The sequence below is a fragment of the Dasypus novemcinctus genome, chromosome 5 (genome assembly GCF_030445035.2).
Source record: "Dasypus novemcinctus isolate mDasNov1 chromosome 5, mDasNov1.1.hap2, whole genome shotgun sequence".
Taxonomy (NCBI): Eukaryota; Metazoa; Chordata; class Mammalia; order Cingulata; family Dasypodidae; genus Dasypus; species Dasypus novemcinctus.
This window is the reverse complement of record NC_080677.1, coordinates 87,323,560-87,339,026: the sequence shown is the minus strand read 5'-3', so window position 1 is coordinate 87,339,026 and position 15,467 is coordinate 87,323,560. Positions and strand designations below refer to the sequence as shown.

The 15,467-nt window shown below is 36.6% G+C and overlaps 1 protein-coding gene across 7 annotated transcripts in view; it reads left to right on the top strand.

Annotated features, from left to right (window-relative positions):
- Positions 1–15,467, top strand: part of DOCK4 (dedicator of cytokinesis 4) — a 516,333-nt gene that overhangs the window by 433,192 nt on the left and 67,674 nt on the right. For all 7 annotated transcript variants that reach the window (XM_058297210.1, XM_058297211.1, XM_058297213.1 and 4 more), the window contains exons 28-30: positions 7,918–7,993; positions 9,410–9,510; positions 9,928–9,986. In XM_058297210.1, coding sequence (XP_058153193.1) covers positions 7,918–7,993; positions 9,410–9,510; positions 9,928–9,986 — 236 coding nt within the window. The remainder of the gene's footprint in view (positions 1–7,917; positions 7,994–9,409; positions 9,511–9,927; positions 9,987–15,467) is intronic.

Here is a 15,467-nt window from a genome sequence, read left to right as displayed (position 1 = left end):
AGGTTTCTCAAAAATCTAGCCATAGATTTGCCATATGACCCAGCAATACCACTGCTGGGTATATACCCAGCAGAACTGAAAACAAGGACACAAACCGATATATGTACACCAATGTTCATAGCAGCATTGTTCACTATTGCCAAAAGTTGGAATCAACCCAAATGCCCATCAACAGATGAGTGGATCAATAAAATGTGGTATATACACACAATGGAATACTACTCGGCTGTAAGAACAAACACACTACAATCACATGTGATAACATGGATGAATCTTGAGAACCTTATGTTGAGTGAAGCAACCCAGACATTGAAGGACAAATACTACATGACCTCAATGATATGAAATAAACAAGCTGCCCTAGATAGCAAGAGACTGAACGATAGGCTTACAGGAAATCAGAGAATGGAGGAAGGATATGAGACGATGTCTACAGGGGTGGAATTTAAGATGAGATGGTGGGCCCACTGGATGGAATGGAGGCGAGTATGGACCATGATGTGGACCATTGTCTATGAGGTGCAGAGGTGCCCAAAGATGTACTTACCAAATCCGATGGATATGTCATGACGATGGGAACGAGTGTTGTTGGGGGGGGAGAGGGGGGTGGGGGGGGTGGGGTTGAATGGGACCTCACATATATATTTTTAATGTAATATTATTACAAAGTCAATAAAAAAATATTTAAAAAAAAAAGAGGCATTTAACCCAAAACTTCTCTTCTACTAATCTATTTATATAGTTATTAAATTTTAAATTGATAGCATTTAGCTGTGAAGGTTCCATTGTCCTACCCTTGAACTCAGCTGAAATAGCTCATCCTTCAAAATGAGCGTTCTTATGTCCAAGTGCTTCCTGTGTTCTCAAGTAAGTGAAATACGTTTAACTCATTCCATTTTCCTGTGTTCTCCCATATCCCATAGCATCCATGCTTTATTGAAGTCCTCCCAACTGCTGTGACCAGATGTTTGGTGTTTTTTTTTTGTTATTTCCACCTGAATGTCTACTATTGTGTAACATAGCGAATGTGTCCAGTCTAAATTCCACAAGGGCAAGAAGTGTGCCTTTTTTATTTTTTAATTTCTTGTAATGCTATAGTGCCCACTGGAAGTTCTTGGTAGATGTTTCTGATGAGGATAACTGCTCATCTTTGCAAAAAGGAACATAAGGGAGATGAAAATTAAGTACCAAAAATACAGGACACTTTGAGACAAGCTTCTCTCCACCTCCTTCCCATACACATTGCAAAATAAAGTACAAAAATAAAGTCACAGCTTTATGCATGTTTTCAAGGGAGATAAAGCTTATAACATACTTGCTTACTGAGGAAAGTAAAAACTCTGGCCCTTCAGTTGGAATTTCAGACCCTTATTTGTATGTTTATCTTGTGTGCAATGTTGGGCTCAAATATACGTTTTTCTTTGTCGTTTTTTTTCCCTCCCACCAAACACTTGAATTGTTTTAGTTGACTGTCTTTAACCAATTTGGGTTTCAAATGAGATCTACATAATAAGTGGTTTGTGGAATCAAAGATTCTTGGGGAAGGTCATCCATTCATTCACTAACCATTTATACATCAAATATTTTCCAGTACCTAATATGTAAAATAAATACTATAAAGATAAAATGCCCAGTTCTTTGAGGGTGTTTATGAAAGCAACTTTGTTCTGGACTGGCATAGCAAGGGCCTTTGATGAGGGGGTGAAACTTGAGCTGAGAGCTTATGCAGGAGATAGTAGGCAAAGAGCAAGGGATGAATGTTCTGTCAATAGGAATAGCATATTATTCAAAAGTCCTGTGATCAGAGTGAAAATGGAATATTCAAAGAACTGGAAGGCTGTTAGTGTAGCTAAAGTGTGGGGAGGGAAAGATCCAGTACAGGTGAGGTTGGAAGAGGAAGAGACATGATCCAAATATGGGAGGTGGAGAGGCATAAGTGAAAGCAGGGAAAGCCACTTAGGGGGTTAATGTAGCAATACAGGTAAGAGATGATGGTGGCTTAGACAGGTAGACAGCAAGGTAGCAAGAAGTGGTTAAATTTGAGATAGATGAAGATGACAAGACTTGCAGGTGGGTTAGATATGGGTGGGAGAGAAAAAAGTAACTGAAAATAGCCCTTAGATTGTTTGTCTAAGCAAAATGATGAATGGTGGTGCCATTCACTTAGTTGAAAAAAACTGAGAGAAGTGCTTGTACTCTACATGATATTAAACTCCCAACTGGAAGTGTAGAGGAGGAAGCTTGACATACTTATATGGAACTCAGGAAAGGGGTCAGGGCTAGAGATGTACATTTGACAGTCACCAGTATATGGATAGTGGAATTGAATAAGATGAGTCCAGAAAAGAGTTTAGACTGAAAAAAGAAAAGGGCTGAGGGCTGAACCCTGGGGCATGCCAATATTTGGAAGTCAGGAAGTGGAGAAACATTCAGCAAAGGTGACTGAAAAGGAGCAGTCAGTGATGTAGGAAGAAAACCATCAGAATTTAATATTCAGTAGGAAGTATTTCAAGGAGGAAGGTGTATCAACAGCTGCTGGGAGGTTGGGAATGAGGTGGACTGGCAGTTGGCCCTGAGGTTTGAGAGTGTGGTAGATTTTGTAACCTTGACAAGTACTGTTTTCAGTGCAGTGGTGGAGGTGAAAGCCTGATTAGAGTGAATTCAAGAACAAATAGGAATCAAGAAAGTAAAAAATGGCAATTGTAGACAGTGCTTCTAAAGACTTTTGCTATAAAAGGGAGCAGAGAAACTGAGCTTTATCTGGAAGGGGATATGGGGTCGAGGATACTTTTTCAACTATGCAATATTACAGCTTGTCGATTTACCAGTAGGAATGACCCAGTGAAAACAGAGAAATTGATGGTGCTAAAGGACACAGGGATAACTGAAGGAATGATGTCCTTGGATAGGCAAGCAAAGGATGGGATCTAGTGCAGTACTGCTCAGGGTACAGGCCAAGAACTGTCCCTTAATGTCCATGAAGAGATGCGCTTAACACCAGAAAATAAATCACCTTTGTCTCTTTAGTGTGCATTTTAGTTGAGCTGACATTGTTTTTCTTAATGAAGAATGCTTACCTAGCTTAGAGTAGCACACAAAGAAAGCTTGACCTTAGCTAGGGACATGGACAGTTTATCCTTGGTAATAGGAAGAAAGGCAGAGTACATGATGCTGAACCTGAAGAACTGGAGGCTTAGGTGATAAAGTAGCTGTTGAGCATCCATTAACACAGCTACTATCATCACTTTTTTATTAAGGGTAACTATTCTTAAAAGATTTTACTATCCAGGGAGAGGTAAGATATCGATATTTATTAAAACTAGATATTCCTAAGATGAGTGTGCCAAACCTAGTTAGAGCAAATATTTGCACAGAAACTACTTGTACACTACATCTCCCGATGAGCCTTGAAGGGCTGGTGGTGAGAATGGAATAGATCGAAGCAGAGGCTGTTGCCACACAAGTAAGTTTCTACTGGTAGTGCCCAGTGGAGTAGGTGCAGGGAGTTTTTAAAATCTCTGCATTTCATTCCCCTTTCATTCTCTTTATGTCGCCCACACTGCATGCTTAATTGACTGTGTGGAAAGCAGAATGACTCCTTCTGCTTCCATGCTTTAGCTGATGCTATGTCCTCCACCTGGAATGCCTCTTCCGTCAGCTCTGCCTGTCTAATTTCAGTCTGTTTTTCAAAACAGCTAAAAAATTAAGAGTTTTACAAGTTTAACACTTTAGTATTGTATAATACAACAAATAAATAAAACAAAGTACAGATTCCAAAATAGCCTTGAGGCTATAGCCATTCAAAAGACATTTCTCAGGCCAGGCCCTGGCTGACACAGTGGTAAACAAAGCCAAATCCCCCATATGTCATTGTTCCCTAAGTTCCAACTCTAGTCCATCTTCTCTTCCATCTGTAACAGTTCTCAGAATGATACACAACGATTACCTGCATCGGCATCATGGCTAGGACCCATGGCAGCCCCCTCAGGCCATAGGCAATGGTGAGGTTGTGAAGTCTTAGGTATCCCTCAGGTGATTCTCCTGAACACTGAAGTCTAATCACCACTAGGTTGAATAAATTCCCTTAATGGCTATTCAGGACTTGTCATCTCCTCTAAATGTCTTTGTGTGGATTTCTTCTGCGCCCATCCATCCCACCTGTGTTGTCGGGTAGTCATTGTACTCAAGGTTAAGATTTCCTTAGTTTTTCAATATGTAATCACTAGCATTATTGATGCCCAGTTTATCCACAAAGGTGATACTCTCTGTCTATGTATTATTTTTTGAGATGGGTTTTTGCTAATACAGATGATCAGGTTAGAGTAGTTTTCACAAGGACAAATACTAGGAGATGAGGTTTTGGTAGGCGGGAGATAAGATTAGATACTTCCTAAAGCCCAGAATGAGGAGACAACTAGAAAACCACCAAACAGTAATTTCAATTCTCTGTATGCTAGTTCCTCTTTTACATATAAATTTTATCATGCCATGCCCATAGATTATGGATGTCAAGAGTGATCCTTGTGCCTGCATTTCTATGGCAGAAATCAGTAATGGGACCATTGTGGTAGCATATTACAAACTTTCCTTGGCTATTGAATTGGAGCACTGAGATTTGAAATGGCCCCTTATTCAGAAACAAAATAATGAGAAAAAGAATAAAACCAGAGGAGCCACATAGTTTTGGATAAATTGGAACAAGAAAGGTCCCCAAACTCCGTAAGTATCCACTAGAATGAAGGAGCAATAATATATAAAATGCATTTCCCTGGCTTAGGACCCTTGAATTAGGAAACTGTGTCTCGATGCTAGGTTACCATAAAAAGCTCTAGTAGCTGCCTCTGTGATTTGGGCTGAACAGTATAAACCTAAACAAAAAGTGCTTGAAGTAGAGTCATATTAAGGTCTTTCTAACCCTGCATGCCCTTATTTTGGAGGCCCTGTCCCTTATCACAGCAGACATATTAAGTAGACCCCCATGCACCTTAGATATATTTTTGCTGAGGAAAAAACTAGAAACACTTTAAAATTTTTGATTTTTAAATTATTGGCCTATGAGAAACTAATTTCATTCCAATTGGCTGGGATTTCTCAGCCTTAGTGTCTATCTTGGAATTCTTACAGAGTTATAAAAAGTAACCTACAAGTTGTTTTTAAATGTAATAAAAGTTGTATGAATACTAAATTGAACAGGTAATGAAATTGATAATGTCACGTTTTGTGGCCATGTAATAGAGATTTTATTTTGCAGTTTTATTTTTTAGTCCTATAACATCTTTTCAGGTTTCGCTGTTTTCCAAAGCTCCTTTAAGGTTTGTCGGCCTTGTGCCCAAGGATAAAGCAGCCCTAATGAGAGGGCAAAGTGTTTAATCTAGGCATTAAGGACTGCAGGCATGGTGAATCAGAAAAAGTCATCTGCCTAAAATTCTCGAAGCGGGGCGAGTGCTGCGGCACAGTCTGTTGGAGTGTTTTTCTGACTCAGGCCTCTCTAGAGCTTTGCTCTTCAACGAGTGGGTTGTGGACCAACAACATGAGCATCACCTGGGAGCTTGTTCGAGTTACAGAATCTCTGGCCCGGCCCCAGACTGGATGAATCAAAATTAGATCACCGGATCTCAGTGGAAGTTTGAGAAGCACTGCTGTAGTCCAGAGTACCAGTTCCCAACTCTAGCTGCACATGAGAATCGCCCAAGGAGCTTGAACAATCCTGAAGCTCAGGTTGCACCCCAAACCAGTCATGTAGAGTCTCTGGGGGGTGCAATCCAGACAATTAGATTTTGAAAGCTCCCAGGTGTTTCCAGGGAGCAGACCAAGTTGAGACCCACTGGTCCATAGTATTTCATTCTCTGATAATTAAGCTTTAGTAAAATCTCTCATGGAGTAAAATTTAGTAAACCATTTTGAGAACTTTAATGATTTCTTCAGTTACCATTATTGACTTTGTCAGTGTCTATGACACACTGATACTGTATACCATTAGTTGCAGGTGATTTCTCTCTTTGATATGAAATTCAGTGATCATAGTTGCCTTCTCTGGTCTGAAGAAACCACAGGACTTCTCGATCTCACAGGCTTTACTCATCCTTAACTTTCAGAGGAAGATTCATTGAAAGAGTGTAAATAGCATGCACGAAATGCACATAAGCATGTAATGCAGTGCCTGCTGATGGGAAAGTAGGCACCCAAGAAATGTTGGTTTTCTTCTCTTGCCCTTTCTTTATCTTGAGCCTCCACATTCAATCATCCAAACCCATAGCCTTTACCCCAAAAGAAGGCTATTCTGGTAAATTTTCTATCAAATAACAGCAATAATGAACATTATGTACTTCAAAGACTTGAAATGCCTTTCACCCATTATCTTGTTTAAGGCTTACAACTCCAGAAAGTAAATATTCTTCTAATATATATTTTACCAGTGGGATGATCAAGATGGGAAGTTGGTAGAGTTTTATATTTTGGTGCTTAATTTATAGTAATTTGGGTGTGGTCTGTCTTGTTTCAGTGTAATGTCATACCTAATATTAAATGGATAAATTGATAATACATTCAATTTTGAATATATACTATTTTTTATTTATTTTTTATAATTAATTTTTTTTGTTTGTTTTTAAAGGAGCGTTAGATTACATAAATGTTATATAAAAAATATAAGGGATTCCCATATGCCTCACTTCCTCCTGCTCTCACACTTTCCCACATTAACAACATCCTTCATTAGTGTGGTACATTTATTTGATGAACCCATATTGAAGCACTGCTACTAAACATGGACTACACTTTACATTATAATTTATATTTTTTCTCATGTAATTTTTTTATGTTATGATAAAATATGCAATGGCCTGTATCCGTCACTGCAATGTCATGCAGGACAAATCCAGTGTCCCGAAAATGCCCCCATATTATACTTATTCTTCCCTCTCCCATCCCTGAGAACCTCTGGTGTTCACTGCCTTTACATCAATGATAAGAATTCTTCCATTGCTAGAATAATAATAAGTCTATAGTAGAACAATAATAAGTCTACTTTAGTCCATTGTTCATTCTCCAATCTTGAGGATTTTTTTTAATATATATACTCTTATAGCTGTAAAAATGAGCAGATTCTGAACAAAGTACAGAACTCTAGAATTAGCCAGGAATGCTCAACAAATCTTTATTTTTAACAGTCAATTGAACTGTTTCCTAGATGCTTATCTATACACAGGTCCATTTTTTCATCTCCCCACAAGATATATGTGGCTTTCTATGTTCCTCCTGTAAAGCTTTTCCTAACTTTTCCAGACTTGGAGATGCTCCTTTCTCTGAATTGCTATAGCACTCACAGTCGATTTCACACAGTTTAGCACCTGATCATAGATGATTTCACAGTCTGTAATTGTTCCTTTTGTGACAGTCTTGTCTCCCTGAGACAGGTAATCAGCCTTTGATAATCCTTGTATGTCCCCTAACACCTCACATGAGGGAGAGCAGAGAGAAGACAGCTATTAAATACTCAGTAATTTTTATCATTTTAGCCCACTATTTTCTTCTTTGGGCTCCATTTCTTTTTCTGTATTTTAAAAAAGCATGACTTTCACCCATGTTAATCAAATGTAGAATATTGTATTTGTATTAAATTGTTTTGCTTTGTTTGAAAATTAATAAAAGCCTTATGAAACACTGAGATAGTAATAATATTTCTGATTCCTATGAAGTGTTAGAATTTTCTATGTATAATTTTACACAGCATCCAACTCGAGTGATAGGTTTTTTTTGTCTGGTGTCCTTTTTCTTTTTTATTTCAGATACAACTTATCTAATGTGCTCCACATGTTTAATGAAGTAGATTTTCTTTTATCTTCATAGCCTTTTATTCTTATCTAATGACTTTCACTAATATTGTTTTCAACTTAAAATGCATTTCTTTATCACTAGCGTTATTATCACAACAGTTCTGTACCTCTCTGATGCACTTCGTAAGAACTTCTTAAATGAAAACTTTGACTATAAGGTAAGCATCCATCTAGATGACTATTCCTGCTTGGGTTAAAAGGTTTCACATTGTGCCTTAGGAAAATACCTAATGTATTTTCTTTCTCTTACTAATAGGAAAATAAATTTATTCCAGCTACCTCAAACTAACCTTGGACCATATTAATTTTAAATTTGAGTAATATTAGACCAGTTTTCCTTATAATTGTATACAAGTTATAACTATAATAATGTTTACAATCTGGTAGAAATCATAGTGCTTAAGAGATAGTACTTTCATAATATCAGTATTCGTGTTAATTCTAGCTCTCTTTTGTATAATCCCTGTACATGACCAAGGGGACTTAAAGCACTGTTTTTAAAACAATTTTCAATAGAGTTTATATGAAGAAAATATTTACAAAGTAAGCCCTTCAATCCTTTACTTCTCTATCTTACCATTTTTTTAAATGAATCAGTAGAAAGGAAAAAAAAGAAAGTAAAATTCATAATGGCAAAACTCTCTGCACAGCTATACTCTAATGTGATTTATGCCAAGATGCCTAAGAATTAATATACTTTTTCAAATGGCATATAGTAAGTGATAGACTAGGATGGACAATGCCTATGTTGACTTCCATTAAGAAATAATTTGATTTTGTAATAGCTTTTTGGAATTAATAGAATTGTAATATATTAATAGAATATTAATAATTAGATCAATCACCTTATTGATATTAATAAAATTAATTAGATTTTATTAATAGGACAGAATTAAAACAGTAACTTTTTGTCCTATTTCTCCTAATTTTTGTATAGTTTTGTACTTTAATTTTATATCATATCAGTAGAGAAGTCATTTTTTTCTGATTATGTTCTATATGTTTTTGGTCACGTTGATTTTGGGGTACTTTCTGAGGTTGTATTTGATATAATAAAACAAAGATCCAAAAGATTTGTCTGGGCAGGGAAATTTTATATACTTTCTGAATGTAAAGCAATTAGCATATCCAAAGAAGTATATGCATTTTTTAAAAGTTCTACATTAAAAGTAGTTCCAAAAATGAATTCACATAAGAATAAAGTAATCCATCTTATACCTCAGCCTCCTTGGAGATACTCAGACATGTATAAGAATAGCAAAACATCTGCCATTTGGCATATACCAGAGAGCTCATGAAACCTGGCCTGTGGCTTTAAAACAATACATAGCAGCTACTGAGTTTACTTCTTTGTTACAGAGAATATCAAGCATGTGTAGAAATAGAGAGAATGGTATAACAAACCCTCATATATTCATATCCAACTCCATCTCTTATCAACTCATTCCCAATCTCATTTCAACTAAACCCCCACCCATTTACCACCTTCGAAGAAGATCCAAGAAATCATGTCATTTCACCTATAAATATTTTTGCAACATTGTAGTATTTTACGTTTCTTCTTTTTGCTTTAGATCTGGGATTCCTACTTTTACCTTGCAGTCATTTTTATAAATCAGTTGTGTCTGCAGTTGGAGATGTTCACACCTTCCAAAAAGAAAAAAGTGTTAGAAAAGTAAGTACCAGTGTACAATCAGGTGGGAATTAGAGGTTGTGCCTTTTAAAGGATGTTTAGTTCAAATGGCTCATAAATCAAACTGTCCACAATTAATTTTATGGTAAAAGAGTCACATGGTAGAGAGGCAATAAGCAAGGAGACAAGAAGCAATTTTTTCTGGAAATTTCAATATTTTGAAATATTTATATTTTTTGTCGTGTGTCTTTCAGATTCAAAATTATTATAGAAGACAAAAAATATATAAACAAATGTGTTTTACTAAAGGATTTGTAAGAGGATTTGAATTAGAGGCATCAAGACACATAGATTAAACTTCTTTAAAGATTTCAGATTGATAGATTGTATCTCAATGAGACATAAATACTCATTTGTTCTGGAGACTTTGTGTCACATTTTATTTTTGTTCTATTTCAGGTATGGTGACATGCGGGTAACGATGGGTTGTGAAATTTTCAGCATGTGGCAAAACCTGGGTAAGTAATGAAAAGAGAAACCACTTCCATTGTACCACACATCACTGTACTTTGAAGCATACTAACGAAGAAGAGCAATTTACCCATGATAGCATTTGAGACCAAATGTCAAAATCAGTAAAGATACATATGGAAAGTAATTTACACTTTAGCATTGAATAAGGTAGCATCTAATATGTGAGTGCCTGAGAATTCATCTTATCTTTCTGTTTCGTTATTAATGAATGATGCATTTTATAATCTAGCTTTGCTCCAATAACACACCGTTTATTTCTAGGGTTGGGCTAACCTTTCAGAACTTGGTGGTGTGAATTTTGGGAACTCTTAATTGAAGCAATGAATCCTAATTAATTTAAACTTCATGAAACATTGACTTGAGCATTGCTACTTGAAACCATTGACCTATGTGATAAAAAATACAATGAAAAGGATTAAAAGCATCTTCAGTTGCTAAAAGACTGTTGATCCAATTTTGTTAATCTTGCATAGCAGATTGATCATATTATTCTAGCAAATTGATAGCATAGATATGGTTGTGAAGAAAAGAGTAGTATTTAGAAAATAAATTGTTTCAAAATCTCATTGGCATAGAGTCTCTTTCTAGAGATTCATCACTTATTTTATTTGGCATGTTACCTATGCAAGCTTTTGTATTAATTTACCATAATGCATTTTAATTGTTCCTTGTAGTTTATTAAAAGGATTGACTTATTTGAATTGGATATGTGATAACCTGAAAGCATCTTTTCTCTTGGGCTCATTCAAGCACAGCTTGGAGATAACAGGATGTGTTTTCTGTGCGTGAAAATAGAACCAGTATGTTTTCCTTCAAGTCATGTTACAGGGTGATTTCTGACCAGGATTGTTACTGTTATGCATAGCGAGTTAAGAGAACCTTGATGCATCATCAATGCTTGCTGGTGACTTCAGGAGAAATGCGAGTTGGCATCTTGAAAATAACCTTCAACTGTCTAAGGCCAACCAGAACAAGGCCATGGTCTGTTCTTAGAGTGTGGTGAAAAACAACATCAAATGTTTGCCTTTGTTGGAGAGTACTCCTCTAAGTTCATGTTTGCTTATTCTTTATGTCCTTCTTCTTCCAAAAGTGTAGATCAAGGCTCTTGTAGTGTTCATCTTGCTTTAATTTAGCAAGATGTTCCTCAAAGAACACCGCATCGAAATGCTGTTGGACAGCAATTGTTGTTGTCTAGGCTTTTGTCAGAGCTCAAGTGACAAGACCAGGACAGATTAAGTTCCTCAAATGTTAGAAAACATGGCAGGTTTCTGCTTCTGCATGTTTGTATATAAATTGTCATATATGATTCTTTCCACATAAATCTTGATCCAAGCCAGTATCACTGTGAATTTAGGCCCATGACATTTGGCCCGCTAAATAAAGCTGGCCCCTTCAAAATCTCTAAAGAAGTCACTGTATTCTTCATGAATGTCACCATTTTGTCTTTATTCTAAAAGAAAAATACCTCTGTTTCTCAGGTTTTCATTTTAAATTACTTCTTTCCTTTTACTTAGAAATCTAGAGGATGTGGAAAATCTCTGGAGGATATTGGTCCCCATAAAGCATTATTTGTCAACACTTTTTAGAACCATGCTACTCAAGGTGGGCCAGCAACATCCCAGTTACCTGGGAGCTTGTAGAAATGCAGATTCTCTAGATCTGCAGAAACCCAGTCTCTGGGAGTTGGACACAGCAGTCTGAGTTTCAACAAGTTCTGTAGGTGATTCTCATGCTTTTAGCTAGAGATTGCAAAGATGATGCTTTAGACAACACTATCGCCTTTCCTTGAGGTTCCACATCTAAAAACTAGCTCTAGCACAGTCTTGGACTCTTAGAAAATGCTCATTCTACTTAACTTACAAATTCCCAGCATGACATAGCTTGAGGGTAGTGTTTGTAAATGTTCACTTTATTCCTTGCTTTCTGCATGAATATTTCCATAGATTTGTGTCATGACTTCTGAAACTTCCCAAACATTAGGAGAATTTTAAGGGCCATTGTTATTGTACAAAAGCGAGAATTGGAAAAAGTTCAAAATGTTAAAGCTTCTTTTCCAATATATATATTTTTTAAATGACAAGAAGAATTAAGTGTTATACTATTTGACATCTGCTATAGACTTAAATGTTCTAGTTTTTATGAATATCAAAATACATTACTTATAATTTGGTTTACCTATAAATATGTCACGTTGAATATTTTGGATGCTAAAGGAGAATTATTCAGGTAATTATAAATTTGCATTTTCCAATGGAATCAGTCAACTAATTAAATTTAACAAAGCTTCTGAAGCACTGGCTATGTGCGGGGTGTTTTGGGGAATATAAGGTCAGTACCTGTTAAGAACTTTTAAGAAGTTTAAAAATCTAACATTTTTAAATATTTTTGTTCAGTTTATATGGAACAGGAGAAAGCGTGAGAAAGACAAAATGTATCATGTTTTAATAAAACGAAGTAAGCATTTATGATTTCATGACTCAAGATCATCAGTAGTTTTTAAGAGACACAAAGAGCACTAAAATTTAAAAAATAAATTCAGGGGAGGACAGGCCCAGAGTAACTTAATACATTTTTTTCCACTTGCCACTATCCAATTTGTCAAATTTGGAGATACAAATTTAACTGGACATTATGTTTAAATGAGATTTTGGTTGTTGGTGTTTAACTCAGAGGTGTGGACGTTCTTCCATATGCTAGAAATAAGTTGGTTTTACCATTCTGCCAAAGACAGGGGAAAACAGCAAGTAGGATTTAGGGACTAGTCTACATTTAAGCATAAAGCTGTAGGATTTTCTAATCTGATCATTAAATAACAGATTAACAGAGCAGGGCTTTCTTTCTTCACTTGAAAGATAGCAGAGAGGCTTCAGGCTCTTCCCTGGAGCTTTGAATTATACTGGTTATCTCTAGTACCTATGGACACAACAGAATTCCTATCACATAATTAAAATAATTTGTTCTTCAAGAGTAAAGACCAGGTAGTGCTAAGTGAATGCTTTATCTTAAATATGTTATTCTTCAATATTTTCATTTTTTAATTTAAAGAACTAAAAGTATTTTGTCAAGAAATGGAGGAGAACATGTATTTTCCCCCTAAATTTTATCCATTTGTACCTATACTTGCAAGTATAGCCAGAAAATAAAGTTAGTCTTTTCTACTGGGACCCACCTTTGGCATTCTTCTTGCTGCAGGGTTAAGTTTTTTCTTTTTCATTTCTACTAAATATAAAATGGGTTCTTTCTTTCACATTTGCAAACAGTGTCTTATAACTGCTGTAGAAAAATCAATACTTCCCTAGCAGGCTGTTCTGTGTGCATAAATATAAAACTCTAACAGCCCAAGTAGCAGGTGCCCTAAATACTTCAAAACAAGACCATGTGGCTGACAATTAAAGATGGGGAAAGTATACTAAATCTATACTAAATCTGCCGTTTAAAAAGAAATCATTTAAATGAAGTTTATTTTGCTGTCGCCATACATAGCTCAAGATTTTGCTTTGCTGGTTGGTTAGGAATTAAATTTTCTGTGGATGGAGAGGCTTGCATGGCTTCCATGTTCCCAAAGAGTGTTTTCAGCAAATAAGGCCATCCACATGAATTTCTGTACAATGATAGAAATGTAGGCGTAGCTTCTCTATGACCCTCCTACTTTCGACAGAAAATCAGGCTGCAAAATACACTGTATAGACCTTGTTTGGACTCTGATGAGAAGAAACCAATTATAAGTTATGTCTTTTAAGGCAATCAGGGAAATTTTAATGTGGTCTGGATTTTAGATTAATTCAAGGAATTACTGTTTACCTTTGTTGGGTATGATAAAGGCATTGTGATTCTACATTTATAATATATTCTATCTGTTAAAGATGCTTACTGAAGTGTTTACAAGTCTAATGATGTGATGTCTCAGATTCTATTTAAAATAAGAAGAAAAAAAAAGTTGGGGTGATAGGTGAAATACGATTGGCAAAAGTGTTGGTAATTTTGAAGTTGGGCAATGGGTACCTGGAGATTTGTTGTACTATTTTGGTTACATTTGAAATTTTTCAAATAGAAGAAAATAGGCTTGTAAAATGTCCATTATTAGAAGAGATTTTTTTAATAAGAAGTAGATAAGAAATACTGAAACAAATGGTGGTAAATAAAATAAGTGCATGCTACTGATGGCCTACACTAAAGAAACTAAAGGCTGCCAGACTCAGCAAAGATGAAAACCTGGCCAAGGCAGTAATATAGCAGCTTTAAATCTCATTTCACCAGCTCACATATGCGAGACCTGTCTAGGCTGACTGAAAATTTACACTGTGTGAAGGCAGCAGAGAGGTCCTGCTGGCTACCAGTCAACTTCCAAGCTGTCTTTTGTCCTGGCATACTTGGCCCTTTCATTCCAGTGGCCCTCCTGCGGCACAGCCATCTGTGCCCAGGCTTTGAGCCCCTGCATCCATCTTGGGCAGGGTCATGGGGCAGGGTCTTATAACAAGTGAAATGCCCACTAATCTCAAGAATTGTAAGGTTTTACTCATGTAGGAATCTCCCTTCTCCTTCCCCTCAACTCTCAGGACATCCTGAATAAGCTTTACAGTGTGTCTAGACTTTTACAAATGGGAGCAAGAGTGATTGAGTTCAGGTTGCTTCTGCTTTCACCCTGACAAAAATATCTGAGGAAAGGAATTGCAAATCCCATACCTGAAATGTGTACGTTGGGGGATGGGAGAAAATATAGGGAGAACAAATGTAAATTGCTATTTCTATGTATTCCAACCACAGTGTCGGTCTTGAAAGCATTCATTCTTTTGGAAGAAAATATACAAGATGAGATTAATAGGGAAGTTTCTTTTGATGAGTATGAAGTAGGTATTCTTCCTTTAATAAGGAAAACTAAGCAGTCCCTTGGGAAAGATAAGTATTACCTGAGTCAAAAAATAAAAGCAGGAAAGAAAAAGGAATTACAAGCCACTTTTCTTCCTCACATATAATGGATAAGGAAGAGTAATTTAGAGATGGTGAGAAACAAGTTACCTTTGATGAAACCTCAAAGATAGAAGAAAGGACTGTGTGGCTTCAGTGATGTCAAGTAAAGGGACTTTCAAATGGGGGTTGTGTCCATGGCTGGGTCCCTGTCCAGAGGCTCTATGCACTTTTCACATTGAAATGACACCCAAGCTAAAATCACCAGGTCCCCAAGTGCAATAGGGATAACTCCCTGGTAGTGTGAGGTCTGCAGTGTGCATCCAATCCCATGAATGAGGTACCTCAAGATGCCCTGGGGCACTGTGCCTGTGCTAGCTAAACCAGGTAGTGAGCATATTGCTGGTAGAAATCATGAGGACTTGGTCCCATAGGACAATCAGGACAGGGCAAAGGCCAGGGCAAGAAAAGATAGTCCTTAGCTGGGGGGGCAGCCCTGGGGCAACATCACACTGTGGATTGGAGGTTGATACAAAGCCCCCCTAGGTATCTTCAAGATA